This window comes from Lepidochelys olivacea (genome assembly GCF_965140295.1).
Source record: "Lepidochelys olivacea isolate rLepOli2 genome assembly, chromosome: 12".
NCBI classification, from domain to species: domain Eukaryota; kingdom Metazoa; phylum Chordata; order Testudines; family Cheloniidae; genus Lepidochelys; species Lepidochelys olivacea.
In genome coordinates, this window is record NC_140422.1 from 2,112,286 (window position 1) to 2,135,465 (window position 23,180).

Below are 23,180 nucleotides of genomic sequence, written 5' to 3' on the forward strand. Positions count from 1 at the left end.
CACCCCCCCCGAATTTCCCCAACACCCCCCCACCCCCCAGTTTGGTAAACTAGTTACATGCAGTGTTGCTAATTTGGTGATTGTTTGGAAATTTGAATTGAAATTGAAACATAAATGTACATGTTAAAAGCATATAAAGTGTATGATAAAATACGTAGATCTGAAAAGTATGAACATAGACTAGCTTCCTTATACAGCGGCTGTTTTTATGACCATGTCAGTGCATTCATTTCGGTGATGTTGGCCAACCTAATAATTTCAAATTATGATTTGTAAGCAAAGTCTAAATGAGCTCTCCCTGATAGCTAGTGATGAGCTGGGGGCTGGGGGGGAAGGCTTCAGGACCAGGTTGTATTTACATTCACACCTAATCTACTAGGTATCCAGCAAATAGAGCTGTGTTGCCCAAGTGATAGATTTTGGCTGGGGTTGGGTTAAAAATCACTTGAATGCGGGCGGGGGGGGGGGTGAGGGGGAAGTAATGAAATGTTGTTATTCTTATTGTAGGAGTAAAGGGCAGTAGAACTGTCCTTAGCCTGTGCTGATTGAGAGCATCAGGAGAGAGGGTGGGGACAGGTGTTTTGCTTGATGGTCTGCCTGAGTCACAAATACGATTTGACCTGCCCCTCTCCACTGTTTAAAGACAGAGCTGATTAGGCTCCATAGAGAGTCTTTTGTTCTGTTAAGTTTCAGAGTAGCAGCCGTGTTAGTCTGTATTCACAAAAAGAAAAGGAGGACTTGTGGCACCTTAGAGACTAACCAATTTATTTGAGCATGAGCTTTTGTGAGCTTATGCTCAAATAAATTGGTCAGTCTCTAAGGTGCCACAAGTCCTCCTTTTCTTTTTGTTCTGTTAAGTGACCACTACAGCTGAAATCACTGAGAATCAGGTCTAAGTGCTTAGGCCTGCTGTGGGACAGTGTTTCTGTGGCAGAGACGGCCCAGTCTGCACCAGCAGTGAGGTTCCCCCACTGAGAGCTCGGCTGAAATCACTGAGAGCCGGTGGAACTGCAAGAGACCGACTCACAGAGGTCACAGTGGCAGCGTAGGGCCATTGGCAACACAGTGATGGAGTCAACAGTGGCACAATGAACAACAGTGGCCAGAGCGAACAGTGAGCAGCTGCAGGAACGAGCAAGGTGCCTTCTTGCCCCCCACCTGGGAGGTGAACTCCTGTGAAAGTAGCTCTGAACTCTCAGTCTCCACTGACCAAGGACAACACCGGTGAGCGTTAATGAGGCTGTTAAGAATGCTGGAGACACAACACAGTTCATGCAAACACACATGGCCGTGGCATCGTACTTTCTATTTAGGCAAGAGATACCACACGCTACAAACTGGAGGCCAATGTTAAGTGCATTGTCACTTGTTCATCCTGAAGCTGAACGCTGGTTCCGAACAAGACCAGCAAATGCTCACTGTCTTTCTGCAAGAAACTCAACTGACTGGCTAGACGCATGCCGTGCAACAGTGAAAGACTCAGCAGTTGAAAAAGTGAAGGACTCTCTCACCACATTCAGAAAATTTGCATACATGGCTGATGAATGCACCGATGCAAATGGGCATCAAGTATTACATCATTGTGTACATTATCTTGGTAGATACTTTAAAAAGTCAGTAATAATGGGGGGGTTAGGGAAATCCCTGTCCTGGCCCCTGCACATGGGCCAGGGCCAGGGCCAGGGCCAGCGCAGCTGCTGTTGAAGAAGTAGGGTGTGATGATTTTAAGACATGAGTTAAATCTAATAACATGGTTATGAAACATTTTTCAATTTTTACTATGGTGCCAGACAGCCCACTTTCACCCTCACGGTCTCACCCATCATTGCCCTGACCCCCCTGACCAGTAAATTCGAACACCCCCCTAATTTCAATTCCTGGGGAAAACACTGGTCTGGGAGGTGGCTGAGGCAGGATTCGGTCCTGCCCTCACCCCAGGCACCTCCTTCAGGAGAACAGGGGTGGAGAAGAGGCATTAGCTGGGGATTTTTAAAGGTGCTTCCAGGAATTGCGGGCACCACCCCCACTAGATTTCTGCAGGATTGGGGCCTGCTAGGGCAGCAAGTTTCCAGTCTGAGCTCCATCCCTGCCATAACGTGGCTCTCACTTGCCTCTGTAACAAAATTCCTGGCCAGCTGGGCTAGCAATTCAGGACTGCCCATGTTCCCACTCATCCAGCATTTGTCATAACTCTAATGCACACAATCTGTCGCCTGCAACAAATCCAAGCTTGGAAAACGACGCTGGGGCTTCAAACGCATTTTTCACACTTAGCGGCATGCTGCCCCTCTCGAAGCCAGCATGCAGGAGCCTGTCCCCTTCTCTGTCCCAGAGGGGTCATGGGCCCAAACTCTAGTCCCACATGGCAGCAGTTGACTGTATGAAAAAAGCTACAGCTCTGGGTCGGATGGCAGGGGTGTGGTTATTTTAGGAGTCTCATATTAGCCTCTCTGAGGACCCTCTATCCACAGCTCTTCCTCCATGGAATCCCTTGCAAAGAGGCCAGGCAGCAGGCAGGGCTGGCGGGGAGACCGGTGTGCCAGGGCGGGGATGCAGCAATGTAACCTATGGGGCAGCCCACAGAGGCTGCTGAAACTCAGCACCCAGAGGTTGTCTAACTCCCACCAGCAGTCTCTCCAGCCCCAGAACAGCCAGGATCAAGGGTCACACAGGCAGCTTACAGACCCCTTAGCTGCCCCCGCACTGCTGCCGCTGGACTGTGAGTTCTAGGCTGCCCCTCGGGCTCTGAGCCAGGCCAATCCTAGCCAGGTGTTGGCTCTAGCTCAGGGCAGCCCAGCCTCATTAGAGGACAGGCTCTCTGGGTCCACATCAGACGGGGAGAGAAAAAGCGAGTTTTAACCCTAGATGGTTGTGGCAGAGAAATGCACCTCCACCTCTGCCAGCCCCCAGCTAGCACTCTCCACCCGCCAGGCTCCTAAGCAGCTGCATACCTGTCTAGTCACGCACGTGTACAGCTCCCCCGTTTGGCCATGTGGTAAGTGCACACACAGACAGGCACAGGTGATGTGAATCGGGCTCTGGAGTCCTGGGGAGAGCAGGCAGACAGGGGCCAGGGCGCTGCGTGGTACCGGCAGGCCAGGGCAGACCCCCCATCTGCAGGGGAGCCCTGGGGCTTGCTGGGAGAAGAGAGAGGACTGCCACTGTCTGTGTCTCAGGGTATTTATTAGTGAGGCAGCTACAGGGAGCTCATGGCCCTGTCTGCAGATCACACTGACTACGTGGAACACACCAGTGTCTTTACAAACAAGGGATTGTACTCAGTGACCTCAGCTCTGCAAACACCTAAACAGATTCCATGGAGCGTGCGAGCACCACCTGATGTCATGGCCTCCCCTCTCGGGCTGCAGGGTTTCTGGCACATGGTACCTCTGCTCTCCGCCCAGGTACAGTGCTGCTCTCTCACCAGGGAATAGTCTTCCCTATCCAGCTCCAGAGGCTCCCACTGTGCTTCTCGGAGAGGGTAGGAAGCACGGCGAGAATCCCCCGCACACTTTCGTCCACGGGCAGGTGGGCCTGCAACAGTCCAGGAAATTCAGACGTCAACAAGCTGGCCAGGGGGCTGGAACAATGTGTATAGTTTTTGGGGAAGGGGGTGAGAGCCATTGAACCAACCTGTAACCCCTGGATATGATGGAAACCAATTCAAACCAGAGGGTGCGGCAGCCCCCCAAGCTCCTACGGAAGGAAGCTGGACTCGGTTCTCTGGGGCCAAGCCACCCCATACAGTCAGGCCTGGGCATGCTTCCTGCACATGTGTACGCCCAGACTTGCAGATGTGGGAGTTTATCTGTACATGCTCCTACGGCCCAGCTGCAGAGCCCTGAGTATGTGCAGAGTTGGCAGGTGTGCACACAGGTGACTGGTCAGTTACACGTGTAGGTACCAGGCACACAGCAGATGTGGGGGCAGATCACCTGGTTCTGGCTTGCAGCTCTGGGCCATGGTGGGTAGCGTGTATTGGATAAGCTGGAACGCCGGCCACAAGGCTGGAGGTCGTGACCAGCACAGGCTGCCTTCAAAGGCCCAGGGGCAGTGGAGGCAGAGATCAGTTCACGTACTGCTGCAGACGGCTGCTCTCCGCTGGGAGGTTCCCGAACCCCAGCCCCTCTCCCACGCCACAATCGCTGCTCCCAGGGACCCAGCACTCACTTCTTGGGTGCCCATATCAGTCTTCACCCAACCGGGATGAACTGCAGTGCACAGAACGCCATCCTCCGCGTAGCTCAGTGCCTGGCACCGGGTCAGCATGTTGAGAGCAGCCCGCATGGGAAGAGTTCGTGAACTGAGGGTATTACCGTGTGCTCGCCCTGGCTGTGTTCCTCCACACACAGGAGCAGCTGCACGGTCTCAGGAGAGAGCCTCGTGTGCGCGGCTCCTCTGTGACAGGCAGTAGCGACACTGAGGCCAAAACGCCTGCTTAGTGCTACGGTGAGGCCGTCACCGGCGTTCTGAGCGTGTTAAAGGCACAGCCCATAAAAACCAAGAGCCCCACGGCTACATCCTGCAAGGTCCCACCCACCGGTACTACCTTTGGACACTGCCCAGCTGGAATAGCAGGGTACGTTAGCAGGGGATACCATTGCCCCTGGGAGCCAGGCTTGGGGAAGGAGGGGGCTGTACCTTGCTGCAGCGGTAGGAGATGGCTGGCACGGAGAATGTCTCAGGGACTCTCTCAATGGATCCCATAAAAGAGGAAATGTTCACAATGGCCGCCTTGCTGCAGCTCAGCCCATTCTGGCTACTTCCCTGGGCAGCCTTCTTCAGCAAGGGCAGGAATGCCTGGCGGGAAGACAGTCCCCCGGGGTCTGTGTGGAGCTAGTGCCCCTTCACTCCGGGAGCGAGCTCCATCCAACACAGTCCCAGGCAGCCCAGGGGGAAGCACAGACCAGAAAAGGAGGGATTTCAATTAGCCCCAAATTTCTGGGCTCTTCCTCCCACCCGAGCAACTGTCCCTCGAGAGCGCTCCCAAGCCCTGTGTTAGGTGAACGCATGAAGCAGGAGCACAGGACCAAATGCAGAGTTCTGGGCTCAATCCTTGGCTTTGTCACTGACGTACGTGACCCTAGGCACATCCAATATGCCTCCCTGTGCCTCAGTTTCCCATTGGGAACACAGGCACCTGCATAAAGTACTTTTGACAACCAGGGCTGGATTAACCTTTTGTGGGCCTGGCGCCAAACATATTTGTGGACCCCCATGTGGTTGTTATGGGCCCCTTCTGAGTGTGGGCCTTGTGCGACGACACCATAGTATACCCGGTACTGCTGGGATGGGGATGAAGACCTTTATTTAAACAAAATAAGATATTTAAAGCCACGGTTGATTGAGATCTGCACTCAGCCCATAGAGAACAAACTGGGTTAGCATGAATATACCCAGAATACTCTTGAATGTGATTTGTTTGTGGTGGGGGGGTTTGTGGTTTGTTAGTTTTGTCTTTTATGTTTAAACACTCAGGGCCTGCTTGGGGCCCTGAACACAAGTGCTTAACTACCACGTTTATAAGCCACATTAAGCCCAGACGCAGCAGTCACTAGAATTGCACCTGCATCTCCCCACCACCACCTCCTCCACCCAAAGTTATGTTTCATAAATACATCTTTTGAAAGCTGGATTTTCTACTTTGGTATAATAATGTTTACAGAACTTTTTAAAATGTTAGTTTTTAGCCTATTTCTCCCTTTGTAGCCATGAGGGATGTAGTAAGATGAGGCCCTGAAACATAAACCCTTGGTATCAGAGGCCTGAACCAAAGGAATGGTCAAGACTTCGCTATCATAAAGCAAAGTTAAGCTGTGAGCCAGAGGCAGACTTGCTGGTTCGAACCAACATGTACCAGGAGAGAGGCAGCACCCCAACACGCGGAGGGATTGTACCTCGATGCCTCAGGAGTGATGTGTACTTTGTTTGGACCTATGTATAAGAATGCATCCCTGAGTGGGAGTCTTTGTCCAGCCTAGGGGACAGTGGAGTATCCTGCTACTATCTGAGCTGTGTCCATTGTCAGGTGGCACATATTCGTAGTATGTCCTGTAGAGTCTGCTGGAAACTATTACTGTGCTTTGTTTAACAATAAACCTTGCCGGTGCTTTCGTACCTTATCAGAGTCGGTAGTCATTGGGGGTTCTCTCGGGGTCTGCTGGGTCAGCAATCTGCAGAGCCGGGGCAGCACACAGAGGGAACATGCACGCAGCCGACTGGTATCAACACTGAGCAGAGCAGAGCACCACACCGGTGGTGTCTGAAGACAAAGGGTGGTGAGGCAAGCGAGCCAGTAAAGTTACTGGGGTGGAGTGTGGGGAGGAAAACTGCTGGTGCCCGTCTTTTGCTGGGAGAAAGGGCCGCTGAGAGACACACAGACTTTACCACCAAGGCGACCATAATCCAGCCTCAAACCAAGCCCCTACCCCAACCTTCACACCGGGGCTCCCCGACCCCCCCAATTCACCCCCACCTTCAGCCCAGACTCTCCCCCCTTCCCCCCTGCCCCCTTCAGCCCAGACTCTCCCCCCTTCCCCCCTGCCCCCTTCAGCCCAGACTCTCCCCCCTTCCCCCCTGCCCCCTTCAGCCCAGACTCTTCCCCCTTCCCCCTCCCCCCCTGCCCCCTTCAGCCCAGACTCTTCCCCCTTCCCCCTTCAGCCCAGACTCTTCCCCCCTCCCCCCCTGCCCCCTTCAGCCCAGACTCTTCCCCCCTCCCCCCCTGAGCCCAGACTCTTCCCCCTTCCTCCCCGCCCCCTTCAGCCCAGACTCTCCCCCCTCCCCCCTTCAGCTCAGACTCTCCCCCCTTCCCCCTCTGCCCCCTTCAGCCCAGACTCTTCCCCCTTCCCCCCTGCCCCCTTCAGCCCAGACTCTCCCCCTGCCCCCTTCAGCCCAGACTCTTCCCCCCTCCCCCACTCAGCCCAGACTCTCCCCCCTTCCCCCCTCCTCCCCTGCCCCCTTCAGCCCAGACCCCTTCAGCCCAGGCTCTTCCCCCCTCCCCCCCTGAGCCCAGACTCTCCCCCCTTCCCCCCTCAGCCCAGACTCTCCCCCCTTCCCCCCTCCTCCCCTTCCCCCTTCAGCGCAGACCCACTCCCCTCCCTCCGCCCAGACTCTCCCCTCCCTGTGCCCCACTTCTCCTACCCCCCCGAGTCCCCCGTCGCTCCCTGACTCGCCCCACAACTGCCCCCTGCGCTCCGCGCGGTGCGAGGCGCGGGGTCCGGGCAGCCCCTGGCCGGGCACCGCAGGCAGCACTGACCGGCCCCGCTGCCACCGCCCCCTGCGGCCCGGGGCCCACGGAGCCCAGGCGGGTGCGCGCCCCCCGCCCCCTTTCCTGGGTCCGCTCCCACCCCACGCTCGTCGCCGGCGGGCGCGGGGCATGCTGGGACTTGTAGTGCCGGTGGCGGAGCAGGCCCAGGGGCCCAGGCGGAACGCCCTGGCCTGCGGACTACAACTCCCAGCCCCCCGCCCCCAGGCCGGGCGGCGGCCGGGCCGAGAGCCGGGGGGCGCCGCCATGGGCCCGGGGGCTCCCGGCTGGCCCCGGTCCCGCTCCCCGGCCTGTGCCCCGGTCCCTGCGGGCGCCCCGCGGCCGCTCAGACCCCTCCGCCGCCGGGCCGGGCTCGTCTCGCCGGGTCTGGGGCCGGGCTTCGCCGCTGGCTCCGCGGGGCCCCGAGCGGCGTCCGTGGGCCCGGGGCTCCCGGCGGCTCCGCCCTGCCCGGCGCCGCACCCCGGAGCGACCGAGCCAGGCCGAGCGCCCTGCGTCCGACAGAGAAGCCGCGGGCCGGGGGCCGGGGGCCAGCTGCGGCCCCTTGCCTCAGTTTCCCTCGTGCGTTCTTTGGTCCGGTCCAGCCAGACTCGTGACCTGATCCTGAGAGAGTCTGGCTGGACCGGGCCAAAGAAGGCACCTGATCCAAAGACAGTAAGTGTGAAATTGGGATGGGGTGGGGGGTAGTTGGCACCAATATAAGAAAAAGCCCCAAATATGGGGTCACCCTAGCCTCCCTCCCCACACAGTCTGGGGCTGGCACCGTCTCTGCCTTCCCAGGGCTCAGGCAGGTGCCATCCCTCAGCAGCTCCTGAGTCTCCGGTTTTGTTCAATATCTTCATAAATGATCTGGAGGATGGTGTGGATTGCACACTCAGCAAATTTGCGGATGATACTAAACTGGGAGGAGTGGTAGATACGCTGGAGGGGAGGGATAGGCTACAGAAGGACCTAGACCAATTGGAAGATTGGGCCAAAAGGAATCTGATGAGGTTCAATAAGGATAAGTGCAGGGTCCTGCACTTAGGACGGAAGAACCCAATGCACAGCTACAGACTAGGGACCGAATGGCTAGGCAGCAGTTCTGCAGAAAAGGACCTAGGGGTGACAGTGGACGAGAAGCTGGATATGAGTCAGCAGTGTGTACACATGAGATATTTCATGTTAAGAGAAGATTTTTTAGAACGTAAGGGCCTGATCCTGGGACTATACCCATGAGGAGACCCACTGAGTCAAAGCAATTTCTCCTAGGAGTAAAGTTACCCCAGTGCGTAAGTGTTTGCAGGATCAGTCCGTAACTGCCTTCCTCTCTCTTAGGGCTTATATTATATTACAAGTAGATTAATATTAAAGAGAGCTTAGGTCTAAAAAATACATCCCCAATTGTGTTTTTCTCTTTATTAGAAGTGATTTTGAAGACAATGCGGTTTAAAGGTCACCATGGAGATTTTAACTGTGTTAAGCAGTGAGAGGAAGGAATCTTAAGACAGACACCCTCCCCCTCAACTGCGCATGCTCCATCCCAACCCCACAGAACAATTGGGCAAGTCCAGCAGTCATAATAAAGATGATATCATAATGCATAGTCACAAGGGGACCAAATTAAGGACAAAATTAAGGTTGCACAGATGCAACTTTAAAGTCTTTTAACCATTTTTTGTAGTGATTCCCCCTCTTGGTAAAGCACTTGGAGATCTAGGGAATGAAAATTCTATGTAAATGCAAAGTTTTGTTATGAGCTCTGCTGGCAGCTTTCTGCATGTGCTTTAGCACCAGGATGAAGGGGTAAACGTCACAAGGAAAGATGCTCCTGATGCAAGCTGAGCGGTAGGAAAGTCACCAGAAGCAGGAAGTTTCCAGAGGGTGCAGTGCTCGTGATGCATGTGGGTCAGCAATCATGCAAACCCTCCCCCACCTTGTCTCTCTAATATCCTGGGACCTACATGGCTATACCAATGGTGCAGCTTTAATAGGAGGCTGCAACTGGTGAGGCTGCCAACCTCTTGGGAAAGCTGAGCTGCCCGCACAGCCCATCTGAATGGAGGAATTTCACTGAGGGAAAATACAGGGAGGATTTCGAAAGCAAAGAAAGCAGGTGGTGTTTGGAACTGGGGGTGCTGAAGACAATGCTTTAAAATAATGAAATGTTTGCATATTGCCAAAAAAAAAGGGTCTGTTGTACTTTGCTTTTGCAACAACCTAGGGAAATTCAGGGTCCTTTTTGCAACACTTTCTTCTCTTTATATCTTTTTGAAAAGTCAGAAACCAACTGTGCCACTCGCGCTTTGCGGAGAGGAAACTTTCAGGTGGTACTGGTTACTTAGCTGAAGGTCATTAGCCACAAGACCTTCAAACTGCTACTTCCTTTCAATTCTGTGTGTCTTTCATGTGTTCGGTTTTCGCCAGAGACTACCCTACAGTAACGACGAAGTGGATGGTACACAGAGGGGAAGCAGCTTGGCTGGGGACCGAGCTCTGTGGCTGGACAGTGCTCTGTAACTGAATGCATTCTGATGTGTTCTGTTGCCAGGGGCGGCGAGTCGTATGGGCCCGTGGTGCCCAGGCTCCAGGAATGTTCAGGGGCCCAGCTCCACCAATGTTCAGACTCAGGTCTCTCCCCTGGCCCTGCCTGCACCCCCCGTGCGCCTCCCCCTGGCCCCGGAGCATCCCTGCCTCAGGCGGGCGGCTGCCCTGCCACTCGGCGCTGCGCTCCCTCGCCGCAGCCAGCAGCCGCTGCTGCCTAAAGCGCACGAGGTGACTGCTGCATCTAAGGAGGGGAGGAGGGGCACGCAGGGTTGGCAGCCCGCCCCTCTCCGGGCACCCCCCAGGAGGCGACGCCGAGGGGCTTCTGGGAGACGGAGTCTGGACCTCACCTAAGCAGCTGCTGGGGCTTGTTGAGTGTCCGGCCATGTGATCCGTGGCCCCCGCAGCCACGACTCCTGCCCCCGTGAGGATACAGTGAGGGGCAGCAGGGGCGGAGGCCGTGTGTGATGGCATCGCCCGGGCACTCACCACAGGGGAGGCAAGGGGGCTTCCTGGACCTGAGAGGGGCCTGGCCCCTAGGAGCACGTGCAGTGAGGGTGCCAGGTGGGTGTGCTGCTGGGGGGAAGAGGGGACCCCCTCCCCTGCAGCTCACTGCTGCCAGCAGGGAGAGCCACAGCCAGTCTCAATTTGGCCGGGTTTCCGTAACCACTCCATTTGCCTTTCAGAATGCTTTGTGTTGTGCTTCGTTCTTTTTCTCTTGTGTACGCCAGTCAGTCCATTTCCAGACTTTGGCACAAAGCTTCTAGCATGTTTGTCATAAAACTAAGGGGGCCGGGCTCTCTGTGTGCCTCGCCCCCGCCCTGAACTCGGCTTAGCAGGGCCGTCCCCACCCATACGCAAAGTACTCAGCTGCATTGGGCACCAGGAAATTTGGGGCACCACGTTTCCTGGTGCCCTGCACAGCTGTGTGCTGCTCCAGCTCTTCCCCATGGCCCCCGCCCCTGCTCCTCCCCCACCCCACCTCTTCCCGCCCCTGCTCCGCCCCAGCCCTCTGCCCACTCCACCCCTTCCCCAAAGCCCCCGCCCCTGCTCTGCCTTAGCCCCGCCCCCACTCCCCTGAGGACTGCGGCAGAGATAGGGCCTGCCCTGCACTCACCGGCGGCGATAAGTGCTGCATCCCGGCCCCAGCCTGCTCCGCGCAGCCAGCTCCCAGCCACGCCACCGGCGAGTGCTGGGGGGCAGTTCACCCCTGCCCTCCAAGGCTGGGAGCCTGGGGAGCAGTGCAGAGCGGGCTGGGGTCAGGGGATGGTTTCCCCCCAGCCCGTCCTCATGGAGGACTAGGGCCCCACACAGCCCCCCCCCCCCACATGGGGGCTGCGTAGGGCACCAAAATGGCTAGGGACGGCCCTGTGGTTTATGTTGGACAGTGGTAGGGCCGCATTCACACCCGTGACCCAATGGCATCCCAGGCGAGGAGCATCCTCGGCTCTCCCCCTCCCCGCATTTGTAAAACATTTGAATACCTAGATTTGTATTGCATTGGGAGCCCATTTCACGACTTTGATGCATGATTCGCAGGCATGAAGAAAAGGAGTACAGGCATGCGTTATCCCTGTCAGATAATACAATACATTTGCTAACAACAAAAGCAGCACCCCGAGCCTGGTGCCCGCCCCAAGCCCAGCACTCTAGGCAGTCACCTGCATCGCCTGCCCCTAAATCCGGCCCTGCCTCCAGGCCAGCCCAGGAATCTCGCCCCAGCCTTCATCCCACACGCCATTCCAGGAGCACACGGGGCTCCTGCTCACATTTTCCCCCGGAGTCCTTGCCAATGGCAGGTCCTGTGCCCCATACTCACAGGGCGCAGTGCTCTGCTCGGGAGCCGCCCCAGTGAAATCCAGCAAGCTCCTACCCATGTGAAGAGGGGCAGCCTCTGGGCTCCAGAGGCCATGATGGTTCAGCTCTGGAATATCAAATCAAACTCCTCCCTGGTGCCTCTCCGCGTCCAATGCCCTTACCCCAGTCACGAGTCTGGCCCTGTCTGTCTGACACGGTGCTGGGCCCAGCTGAGCCTGGGCTCTCCTGGCTTCTGGGCCTGCTCTAGAATGAAGGCGCAGCACAGGGGTGTGGCAGCAACCTAAAAGCCCTGTTGGGGAGGAGCAGCCAGAGCACCTGCGACTCTGGGTGGGGGTGGCAGTCTGTTACGGCAGGGCAAGCTGCGACGCACGGCATGGGGCATGCACAAGAGGGATACACAGATCCTTTCCTCTGATGGGGTGGCCATGTGCCAATATCCACAGCCCCAGGGCGGTCTCCTTGGGATAAAGCCACCATAGCTGCTCCTACCCCCTCCACCCTACAACTGGCCCAGGACACATGGCTGAGGGAAGGGGAGTGTGGCTGTAACAGCCCCCGGTGCAGAGCAGCCCCAGGATGGGGGAGGCCCCCAGAGGTGCACTGAGGGTCCCACCAACCTCATGTCTCAGGTATTGAACTTTGTCACCCACAGGCCCCTCTGACCGTTGAGTGCAGCTTGCAGGACATCCTGAGCATGCTGGCCGGCCTTTCGCAGGCAACCACTGCGGTGTTCCTGGACGGGGAAGGGAACAGCCTGCCCTGGTGAGGGGACTCTTGGCCAGCAAGCTCCAGCAGACCCGGTCCCCTGAACAGCATCCCTGTACCACCTTCTGAGCTAATGGTCTGTCTTCCCTGGCCGTGGGCGACCCCCCGCATCCCCTGCTCTGCTTTGGTCATGCTCAGCCTCTTGGCAAAGCTCTCTGCTCCCGCCCCATGACACACTATGCGTCCTTATGACATTTCTCCTTCTTCCCTGCCCCCGCTGTAGCCACAATTCTCCCCCCACCTGCTTGCTACCCATTTCCTCTTGGATTAATTACCCTCATGAACTGTTTGTATCAGTGTAGCGCCTCCGAGCCCCAGTCCTGGCCCAGGACCCCGCTCTGCTGGGCACTGTACAGTCACCAAACAGAGAGACACCCCAAAGAGCTTCCAGTCTCTCTGTGAGACAAGAGACAGTGGGTGGGGGGTACAGACAGACCGATGGGGGGCGTACTAGAAACAATGACTCGCTATTGGCCAGCATGACAGGCCAGGCTCTCAGCTCACCAGCAGCCTAGCCCTTTGTCCAGTGCCTGGCGGCATCGCAGCACGGGAGAGTTTCAAGGGGGGATTGGAAGGAGGGACCGGTGCAGATGTTTGTAGGGAGCTCTTCCCAAGCACGAGGGGCAGCATGAAGGTGAAAATTCACGAAGTGGCCGGGAGGCTGGCAGAGGGGAGTGACGACAGCTTGATGGCAAAGGAGAGACGATACGGCGGGTGGAGACAGGCCATGACCAAGGGGGAGCCGTGGACGGATGCAAAGAGAGGGGTGACGGTCTCAGAGCGCCAGGCTAGGAAAAGGATCTTTGCAGCAGATTCTTTCTGGATCTGAGCAGGGCGAGATTACACTGGTCCCATTTCCGTCCGTTGAGCCAGGCCAAGGCAGAAACCCTTTCCTCCCCCACTTCTTCTCCTCACTTTCTGCTCCTTGTCAGTTAATGATGCTCCCATCCGTTGCTGTTCCTGCTAGGAGCAGGGAGTATCTTTGACCTGCAGCTTTCTCTCTCCAGCCTGTGTCCCATGTGGCTGGACCTTGCAGCTCCCCATAATACCCGATGCAGCCGCAAGTCACCAGCCCAGGAGCTTGTCACCCTGCCCCTCAGGTTCAGCAGTGCTCTGGTCACATCTCCCAGCAGCCTTTCTCCAGCCGGCCAGCCTGGGCCCAGCCCATGAGCTTTGCTGTCCCTGCCTCACCTCTCTTCATGTCCCAGCTCACTCTGCATGGGCACTCTCCCCTGTCTAATCATCTCCCCACACCCACCATTTCCCAGTGGCCCTGCCCACCTGCCTTCTCCCTTTTATTTCTGCTCGTTTGTAAAGCCGGCCAATCACACCTCTAGGCAAACCTGTGCCCAGTGACTCGCTGAGGAAGGTGACCCGGTGCCAGCTAAAACAAAATCCCCTCCCAGCTCCCTCCTGCCTTCCCAGTCCCCCTCCCTCCCCCCACTCTGGGACTCAGCGTCTCCAAGTCACACCCTGGTCCTCTCAGGTGCCACTCCCTGGCGCTCTCTTCTGCAGCTCTATCAGCCTGGTACCCCTCTGAGTCTCTCTCTCCTTCCCTTTTCCAAATGCTGGAGCCCTTTGGGGGCTCATGGTGTTCTCAGGCCCTAGCACAGCTCCCATCCTCCCACCTGGCTCTCCGTGGGCAGCAGGCTGGCTTTGGTGGGTGGTTATTGGTGTGTCCCTCTTCGGGGCCCAGAGCCACCCCCAGTCAGTTGGATGTAACTGCTGAAGAGCACACTCGGCGTGTCCGTCCTCCCCTTTCCAACCCGTCCCCCTGTTCAGCGTCTCGGTCTTGTGCCTCGTGCTGTTTTCGGAGGGACGAAGCCCATACATTCTGCCCACAGCAGTGGCCTCTCTAGCCCATCTAGTCATGTCCCTGTGGTTGCCTCGGTGCCCCCATGGCTGCGTGGGGTGTTGCTATGGTTACAGGTGGATGTGGCTCTTTTCAGAGCTGGAGGTGGGGAGGAATCTTGGTTTGAGTGCCCCTCTCCCAACAGACCTTCCTGCTGCCCGGTGCTGTGTGGGGAGCCCCTGGCTGCGTCCCATGGGTTTGGGCCATGTGCTTAGTTCCACCTTCATAGAATCATAGAATATCAGGGTTAGAAGGGACCTCAGGAGGTCATCTAGTCCAACCCCCTGCTCAAAGCAGGACCAATCCCCAACTAAATCATCCCAGCCAAGGCTTTGTCAAGCCTGACCTTAAAAACTTCTAAGGAAGGAGATTCCACCACCTCCCTAGGTAACGCATTCCAGTGTTTCACCACCCTCCTAGTGAAAAACATTTTCCTAATATCCAACCTAAACCTCCCCCACTGAAACTTGAGACCATTACTCCTTGTCCTGTCATCCGCTACCACTGAGAATAGTCTAGATCCATCCTCTTTGGAACCCCCTTTCAGATAGTTGAAAGCAGCTATCAAATCCCCCCTCATTCTTCTCTTCTGTAGACTAAACAATCCCAGTTCCCTCAGCCTCTCCTCGTAAGTCATGTGTTCCAGTCCCCTAATCAATTTTGTTGCCCTCCGCTGGACTCTTTCCAATTTTCCCACATCCTTCTTGTAGTGTGGGGCCCAAAACTGGACACAGTACTCTAGATGAGGCCTCACCAATGTTGAATAGAGGGGAACGATCACATCCCTCAATCTGCTGGCTATGCCCCTACTTATACATCCCAAAATGCCATTGGCCTTCTTGGCAACAGGGGCACACTGCTGACTCATATCCAACTTCTCGTCCACTGTAACCCCTAGGTCCTTTTCTGCAGAACTGCTGCCGAGCCATTCGGTCCCTAGTCTGTAACGGTGCATGGGATTCTTCCGTCCTAAGTGCAGGACCCTGCACTTATCCTTGTTGAACCTCATCAGATTTCTTTTGGCCCAGTCCTCCAATTTGTCTAGGTCCCTCTGTATCCTATCCCTGCCCTCCAGCGTGTCTACCACTCCTCCCAGTTTGGGTCTGTGATAACTTTGTAAACAATTGGTTAGGATATTATTCTCAAGCCTCCCCAGGAAAGGGGGTGTAAGGCTTAGGGGAATATTTTGGGGGAATAGGAACTCCAAGTGGTCCTTTCCCTGATTCTTTGTTAAATCACTTGGTGGTGGCAGCATACCCTCCAAGGGCAAAAAGTTTGTGCCTTGGGGAATTTTTACCCTAAGCTGGTAGAAATAAGCTTAGGGGGTTTTTCATGCGGGTCCCCACATCTGTACCCTAGAGTTCAGAGTGGGGAAGGAACCCTGACAACACCCTTGCCCCCTGACCACCACCCCGAACTCCCCTGCCCTCTATCCAACCCTCCCTGCTCCCTGCCCCCTTACCGCGCTGCCTGGAGCTGCAGCTGTGCTGCCCGGCCGCCCAGAGCATTGCGCCGACGGTGCAGTGAGATGAGGCTGTGGGGGAGGGGGAACAGCAGGGGAGGGGCCGGGGGCTAGCCTCCTGGGCCAGGAGCCGGGCAAGAGGGTCGCACGGGCCCAGGCCGTAGTTTGCCCACCTCTGCTCTAGAGGCATCCCTGGTCCTGCCCCTGCCATTCGCTGGCTCCCTGCAGCCCGCTATGTCTCTTGGACTCTTTGAAACCAGCCTCCTGACTACCTGGCTCCTGCTGCCCTCTGGGTGCTGAGCTGCCCTGATCTCACTTGCCACGGTCCTGGCACTGGCATAGCCCCAGCGTTGGGAGTCCAGCCTTTCTGCTCTGCTGGGCATAGCTGGGTTAGCACTTGCCCAGCTTTCAGGCTGACTAATTGCTACAAAACCAGCCTGTGGCTGCCAGGCCAGGCTAGGCAGGACCCAGGCAGGGCTGTTGCGTTAGAACAGTGGGTTTATTAAGGACACCTGCACGGCTGACGGTGCGGTCACTGGAATGACCTGGCCCAGGGCTCCTGTCGCTGGCCGGGGAGCGTCTCACCAGGGAAGAACTTTCCCTTCCCAGTCCACAAAGGCCCCGTTGTCCTTCTCGGAGAGTGTCGGGAGCACATTCAGGATCCCTCGGACACTCATGTCAACCGTCAGTGGGACCTGCGGGGGGCAAAGAAGAGTGAGGGGGAGAAGCCTGCCCTGGGGCTGGCCCAGGACACCAAGGGCCCAGGGGCAGGGCCAGGATCTGGGCCAGGATCTCAGCAATCCCATTCTGCCCTCGCTGGCAGTGAACGGGGAGCCAGGTCGTGAAGACAGACGACCAGCTCCAGACGACCATGGCACCAGCAGCCCCGGGAAGCAACGCCCAGGACACAGCATCAGAGACGCCAACTTTCGTTGGCACCAGTGGGTGCTCGCGCCCCACCCCCGGCCCCGCCCTGAATCCATCCCCCCCTGCCCCTATTGGATCCCTCCTCAAATCCCCGCCCTGGCCCCGCCTCTTCCCCAAGCATGCAGCGTTCCTCCTCCTCCCCCTGCAAGCGCTGGGAGGGAGTGGGGAGAAGCCGGATACGGTGGCGCGCTCAGGGGAGGAGGAGAAGGTGGAGGTGAGCTGGGAGGGGTCGGGGTGAGGAGCTGCCAGTGAGTGCTCTGCACCCACCAATTTTTCCCCGTGGGTGCTCCAGCCCTGGAGCACGCACAGAGTCGGTGCCTATGCACAGCACTGACTCCCCAGGGAGCTGGGTTGTCATAACTATAGAGGGAAGGGTAACCACCTTTCTCTATACAGTGCTAGAAAATCCCGCCTGGCCAGAGGCAACCTCCTGTTACCTGTAAAGGGTTAAGAAGCTCAGGTAACCTGGCTGGCACCTGACCCAAAGGACCAATAAGGGGACAAGATACTTTCAAATCTTGGGGTGGGGGGAAGGCTTTCGTTTGTGCTCTTTGTTTACATGGTTGTTCTCTCTTGGGACTGAGAGAGGCCAGACAGAAATCCATCTTCTCCAACCCATCCTAAGCCAAGTCTCCAATATTGCAGCCAGTAGAGGTGAGCCAGGCAAGGCGGATTAGTTTATCTTTTGGTTTATGTGAATTTTCCCTGTGTTAAGAGGAAGGTTTATTCCTGTTTTCTGTAACTTTAAGGTTTGCCCAGAGGGGGATCCTCTGTGTTTTGAATCTGAATACCCTGAAAAGTATTTTCCATCCTGATTTTACAGAGATGATTTTTACCTTTCTTTTTTTTTAATAAAATCCTTCTTTTAAGAACCTGGCTGATTTTTCCATTGTTCCAAGATCCAGGGGTTTGGGTCTTTGATGATTTTGAAACCAATTGGTTAGGATTATTCTCAAGCCTCCCCAGGAAAGGGGGTGTGTAGGGCTAGGGGGGATATTTTGGGGGAAGACATCTCCAAGTGGGCTCTTTCCCTGTTCTTTACATGCTTGTTTAACACGCTTGGTGGTGGCAGCATACGGTTCAAGGACAAGGCAAAGTTTGTACCTTGGGGAAGTTTTTAACCCAAGCTGGTAAGAATAAGCTTATGGGGTCTTTCATGTGGGTCCCCACATCTGTACCCTAGAGTTCTACCTGACATGGATCCTGACAACCGCCTCACTGGGATGGGAGCCCCTGAGAGGTGTCATCAATATGGGGGGTGTGATAAGGGAACAGCCTCCAGCGTAACCATTCCCCCTACAATGAACATCTGCTCATGACATGAGGCTGCACCTGGCCTCTCCCAGCGAGGCACCTACCTGGTGGGAGGCTGAGCTCCCCATGTCAGTCTGCACCCAGCCAGGATGGACAGCAATGCTCAGGATCCCGTCTCCGCCATACCCCAAGGACTGGCACTTGGTGAGCATGTTCAGAGCAGCCTGTGGGTGAGACACCATGAGCAGAGAGAGCAGCGTGTGGGGAGATCAGGGACCCACCCCCAGGAAAAGGTGAGCAAGGGGGGCAGCTGATGCAAGCTGCAGCGTGTGAGTCTCTCCTTGGGGATGATCAGCATGTTACTGAGTCGCCACCTCTCACTGCACCGGGCCCACGTGTAGGACCCAGAGTCCTGTTCCAAGGTTTGGGCTGTGGGGTCAGGTGACCAAGCATCATGTGACCTGGAGGCAGTGCTTCCCATAAGAGGGAGCAGAGTGAGACTGGCCTGAACGCTGGCCTGACAGGTAAAATCTGGGGGTCAAACCAGGGGGGCAAGAAAGACTTTTCTTTCCCCTTTGCTGTAGCAGAACACAGGGAACCAGCGTGAATTCGTGCCCTGCTGAGCGCACCCCCTACCTTGCTGCACCGATAAGAGATAACTTGCCCCAACTGCCAGGCAAAGGGATTCGTGATGGAGCCGCCCACACTGGACATGTTGACAATGGCCGCCTTGCTACAGCTCAGCCCTGGCTGGGGGCTTCCCTGGGCAGCCTTCTTCAGCAAGGGCAGGAACGCCTGGCAGGCGGGGAGAAAAGAGCACCCACAGAGTCAGCTCAGGAGAAAGGACCCACACTCCTCTCTTCACCAGCAGACTCTGACTTGAATTGAAGTGGGTCCAGCTGTTGCCCAGCTGCGGCGCAGCACCGCCTGTAACACCTCTGGTGGGCTGGCCCCCTCAGCCTGCTGCTCCTGGGCCATGCTCTCTCCCTGCCCCTCCAACTTGTTCATAGCCTCTTCAGCCCTGTTTTAAAGGCTGGTTTCTCTGAGCTGGGTAATCCCGTTCTGCCCTTGCTGGCAGTGAACGGGGAGCCAGGTCCCAGGCCAGGGTTTACAATAGAAAGTGGGTGAAAAGGGCTGCACCCCTGAGAGACAACCTAAGCCCCAGTGGAGACAGCATGAGGTCAACAGAAGAATTCTTCCATTGCCCCAGCTACCGCCTGCGAAGCAGTGGATTTATTACAGCAACACAAGATAAAAGATATGGGAACGATGCCATGGGGAACTAAGGGTGCAGGAAAAGTTGTAGTTATATTTATCTGTTGGAGCAATAATAAGTGACTGTATCACTGAAGAGCATCCTGTAAGGCACGTGTCCAGCGGGGCACAGCTAAGGTTGTATGGGCAGCCTTAACCTCTGATGAATTGCTCTTCATAGAATCATAGAATATCAGGGTTGGAAGGGACCTCAGGAGGTCATCTAGTCCAACCCCCTGCTCAAAGCAGGACCAATCCCCAATTAAATCATCCCAGCCAGGGCTTTGTCAAGCCTGACCTTAAAATCTTCTAAGGAAGGAGATTCTCTTGTTTGGAATGTCTTTCCCACTCTGGCTGGGGACGCTGATTGTCACATTCTGATTGGCTGGGTCACACCCATGCACTAGCTCCAAAGAGTGACCACTTGTGACCTCCTCCCCAAAAATCGTGTACACTCATCACTGCTCCCATGCTGTCCAGCGGGGTGTCCTGGGCTCAAATGAGAGGGTCAACAGCAGCTGCATGGTGAAGGCAGGTGACAAGAGGTTGCTGTGGGATGGGGGGAAGGAGAGGGTGGGACTGGGGGAGAAAGGGAAAGAGATTTGAAGTGCCCCCCTCCCCTGCCCTGGGAGCTGGTGCCTGGAGCCTTAAAGCCTCTTTAGACCCAATTTCTAAATGGTTCAATTTGCCAAATCCAGTTCCTGACACAAAGTGCCTTGAAAAGGGCTATAAGCCCTGTGGTGGAGCTGAAAGGGCAGCAGCTGGGGGATGAAGGGTCCAGAAAAGCTTAGACAGAAACTAACAAGCAAGAGCAGCATGCGGCACTGGAAGGAACCCTGGTCTTACTATGCTTGCCAGCCATTCTATTTTGGGAGTATTTGTCATAGTGGAAGGATACAGTAGAGAAGCATCAGCATCCTTTTCTCTAGGGAGATGGCCTCTACTGTGGGGGCTGGACTCTTGGCTCAGACCCCACCGGAGCAGGGCTAGGAGCTCTAGGTCCGTTTCTCGGATGGTTACAGTCCCATAATGCACCTGACACGTACACTGTGATGAACACACACCCGCCAGGTTGGCTCATTGGTCCAGGAACCAGAGCCCTGGGGGGAAGGGAAGCGTTCTGGCCTAAGCAAAGTCAAACCCCAGTGTAGCTGGCGACGTGCCCTCTGTTGGGGCCCTTACCTGGCTCACCAGGAGAGGCCCCGTCACGTTGGTTGCATACACCAGGGACATGTCCTCCGGTGTCTCAGACTCTAGTGTGTTCAGCCTCAGTATCGCAGCGTTGTTTATCAGCAGATTCAGCCCCGAGCCTTTCAGATGCTCCTCAACTCTGGCTGCTGCCGCCTTGATGCTGGCTGGGTCCGTAACTTCTACAGAGACAGAGCAGGGGGTTCAGGGGCCTGGTTCCTCTGCCCTGTAGCTAACCCCTCTAGCCGGACACAAAGCCCAGGCTGCTCCACAGAGCCATGCTAAGATCTCGGGAGATGGTAACCACAGCTAGCCGGACCTGAGTCGAGCCATGGCAAGGGCAGGGCGGATTGCGTGGAAGGCAGAGCGTGAAATCGGGGCACCAGGGATCAGCCGGGCGAGTGGAAAGCAGTGCGGCCGTGTGAGTGTTAATGGGGCGGGGGGAAGGGCATGTTGAAACAATAGGATCTTCCCACTGGTGAGCAGGATTTGAAAGCTGCCATCGGAGCTCTGGCAGGCTTGCCCTCGCCATCCCAGGAGCCAGCCTGGGGGCGCCCAGCGGGCACGCTTGTTTGGCAACGGGTGAAACACGCCAATTTTCCCTTTTAAAAAGTGACTGCCGCATTTTTTTTACCCGAACCGTCAGCAGCATTTTTGGGTTACTGGAAAAGCTGGTTCGACGCTCAATAGCCATTTCGATATGTCCCCGAAAACATCAGACAAGCCAATCGGATCCCCCGAGGGCGGCTGTGACCCTGTGTGCGAAGTCACTACGCCACTCGCTCAGATTTGGCCCCGCTCCCCACATCCTCGGTCATGTGAGCAGCACTCCAAGCACCAGCGGGATCAGCAGTTGGTCCCAGAAGATCCAAGGCATGGCCAGCCCAGCCACGGTGAGTGCACTGTATGGCTATTGACTGGGCCTGGGGTGCCCCCCAGGAATTTGGGCCCTGGCCATTGCCATAGTTTATCTGGCCCTGGCAGGATCCCTAGGCTGGGATTAGTTCCCACTATCCCATCCCGTGAGAGGCATCCCTGAGGCTAGCAGAGCTGCCCAAAGGGCAGCCCCGTTCATGAAATTGATTCCCTGACTCCAAAGCTTCAACTACCTGAAGGGGGGTTCCAAAGAGGATGGAGCTCGGCTGGTCTCATTGGGGGCAGATGACAGAACAAGGAGCAATGGTCTCAAGTTGCAGTGGGGGAGGTCTAGGTTGGATATTAGGAAGCACTGGAATGGGTTACCTAGGGAGGTGGTGGACTCTCCATCCTTAGAGGTTTTTAAGGCCTGGCTTGACAAAGCCCTAGCTAGGATGATTTAGTTGGGGTTGGTCCTGCTTTGAGCAAGGGGTGCGACTAGATGACCTCCTGAAGTTTTTTCCAACCCTGATCTTCTATGATTCTATGAGTCTATGAAAGCAAATCTGCCCCCAATAGAGAGAGGCCCGTTCAGACCCAAACCAGCCAGGCTCATACATGGCACAGGCAGCCCCTGACTCTGAATCAAAATCATCCCTTCCCTGCCAATCTGGCACACGGGGCAATCTGCAGATACCAGGAACTTCCTGGGCCTCCTCCTGACCAAGGCCGCAGAGCCTGAGTGGGACGTGGGAGACCTGGGAATCGCTCTGCTGAGACGGGTGAGCGCTAGGCACCCTCCCCTTCACTAACACCTAGGCAAGACTAACACTAACAGTGGCTCCCAACAAGGCAAGGAACAGGAACACGGAGACAGGGAGACAGGGAATGGGAAAGAATGGGACCCAGAGCAAGGGAACCTCATCTCTCTGGGTCCAGGGCAGGGCACCCACCTAGTGCAACAATCATCAGGTTTGGATGCCTGGATGCCAAGGTCTTTAATTCCTGAAAAAGAAAAAAGTCAATGATTATTGACAGAGCCCCCAGCGATGGTCAAGCCGGGCATAGTCCAGGTCCCTGCTGCTACCCAGGACCAAGTAAATATCTCATTGCTTTGACGCTGCAAAGCTCCCATGCGCAGGGTCCAGCCCTGGCTTTCGGGGTCTGCAACAGGGGTCTGCATCCTGGGTCTTTAAAACGCCATCATCTAGCCCAGTGCAGTCAAGTCAGGGACACGTTTCCTTGTCCCCTTTAGGACACAGGCACAAACCCGCCTGTGCTCCCTGCTCTCTCCCTCAATGCACTCTGCTAGCTTTGCATGTGTCCCGTGCAGAGCTCGTCCCCAGCCAGCGTAGCTGCCTTATGCGCCAGGGAATGTCAGCCTGGAGCAGTGTCTGGAATCCCCTCTTGCTTGGGCCTGTTGCTTTTGGGTCCAAGTGCTGAGAGGCTAGAAGCCCCTCACATAGATTCCCCCACCCCAGGTACAGCTAATTCCATCTCGCCTCACCCCATTCTCACCTGTGCTTGTGCTCCCTCCGGATCCCGGCAGGTCGCAAAGACCCACTCGGGTGGGTTTGATTTCCCCAGAAACTGCTTGGCAAGCCCCAGGCCGATTCCCCGATTGGCCCCAGTCACCAGAACGCTGCGGACATTAAAGCCAGCCATGGTCCCTTGCCTGCCTCTGCCCCAGCCGGCACTGCCTCTGCTCAGTGAGAGCTGGGCTAGCTGCACCCACTTCCCCTGCATCTGGGGTTACCAACCAACTCCTTGATCCTAGCCAGGGACTCCTGGCTACAGTCCAGGCCTGGCCTGTGCAGAGTAAATCAACAGAAGCCAGCGGAGGCTCCCTGCAGGGGTATGGGAGTCATCATGGATTGGAGGAGCTCCCCAGAAGGGCGGAGCTGTGAAGTGCAGAAAAGGAGATGACAAGGGGGGCAGGCTGATAGGAAGCTATGGGGATGGGATGGATTCATGCAATTTTGGAGGGTGACTTTTCAACTGGGCAGGGTTTGCAATCTCTC

The 23,180-nt window shown here is 56.3% G+C and overlaps 2 protein-coding genes across 2 annotated transcripts; both read right to left on the reverse strand.

Annotated features, from left to right (window-relative positions):
- Nucleotides 1-3,177: 3,177 nt before the first annotated feature.
- LOC311529134 (uncharacterized protein) lies at nt 3,178-6,393 on the reverse strand. Its single transcript, XM_084644871.1, has 3 exons — nt 6,119-6,393; nt 4,642-4,800; nt 3,178-3,534 (listed from the first exon to the last, which is right to left on the reverse strand). Exons 1-3 carry the CDS (start codon nt 6,137-6,139, stop codon nt 3,421-3,423), a joined length of 294 nt encoding a protein of 97 aa, XP_084500997.1. The 5' UTR covers nt 6,140-6,393; the 3' UTR covers nt 3,178-3,420.
- A 9,768-nt stretch (nt 6,394-16,161) lies between these two features.
- On the reverse strand, nt 16,162-23,042 carry LOC311529133 (C-signal-like). The gene is made up of 6 exons (XM_084644870.1): nt 22,678-23,042; nt 22,113-22,164; nt 20,299-20,486; nt 18,499-18,657; nt 17,967-18,086; nt 16,162-16,376 (listed from the first exon to the last, which is right to left on the reverse strand). The coding sequence occupies exons 1-6, from the start codon at nt 22,903-22,905 to the stop codon at nt 16,263-16,265; spliced, it is 861 nt and encodes a 286-aa protein (XP_084500996.1). The 5' UTR covers nt 22,906-23,042; the 3' UTR covers nt 16,162-16,262.
- Between the last annotated feature and the right edge of the window lie 138 nt (nt 23,043-23,180).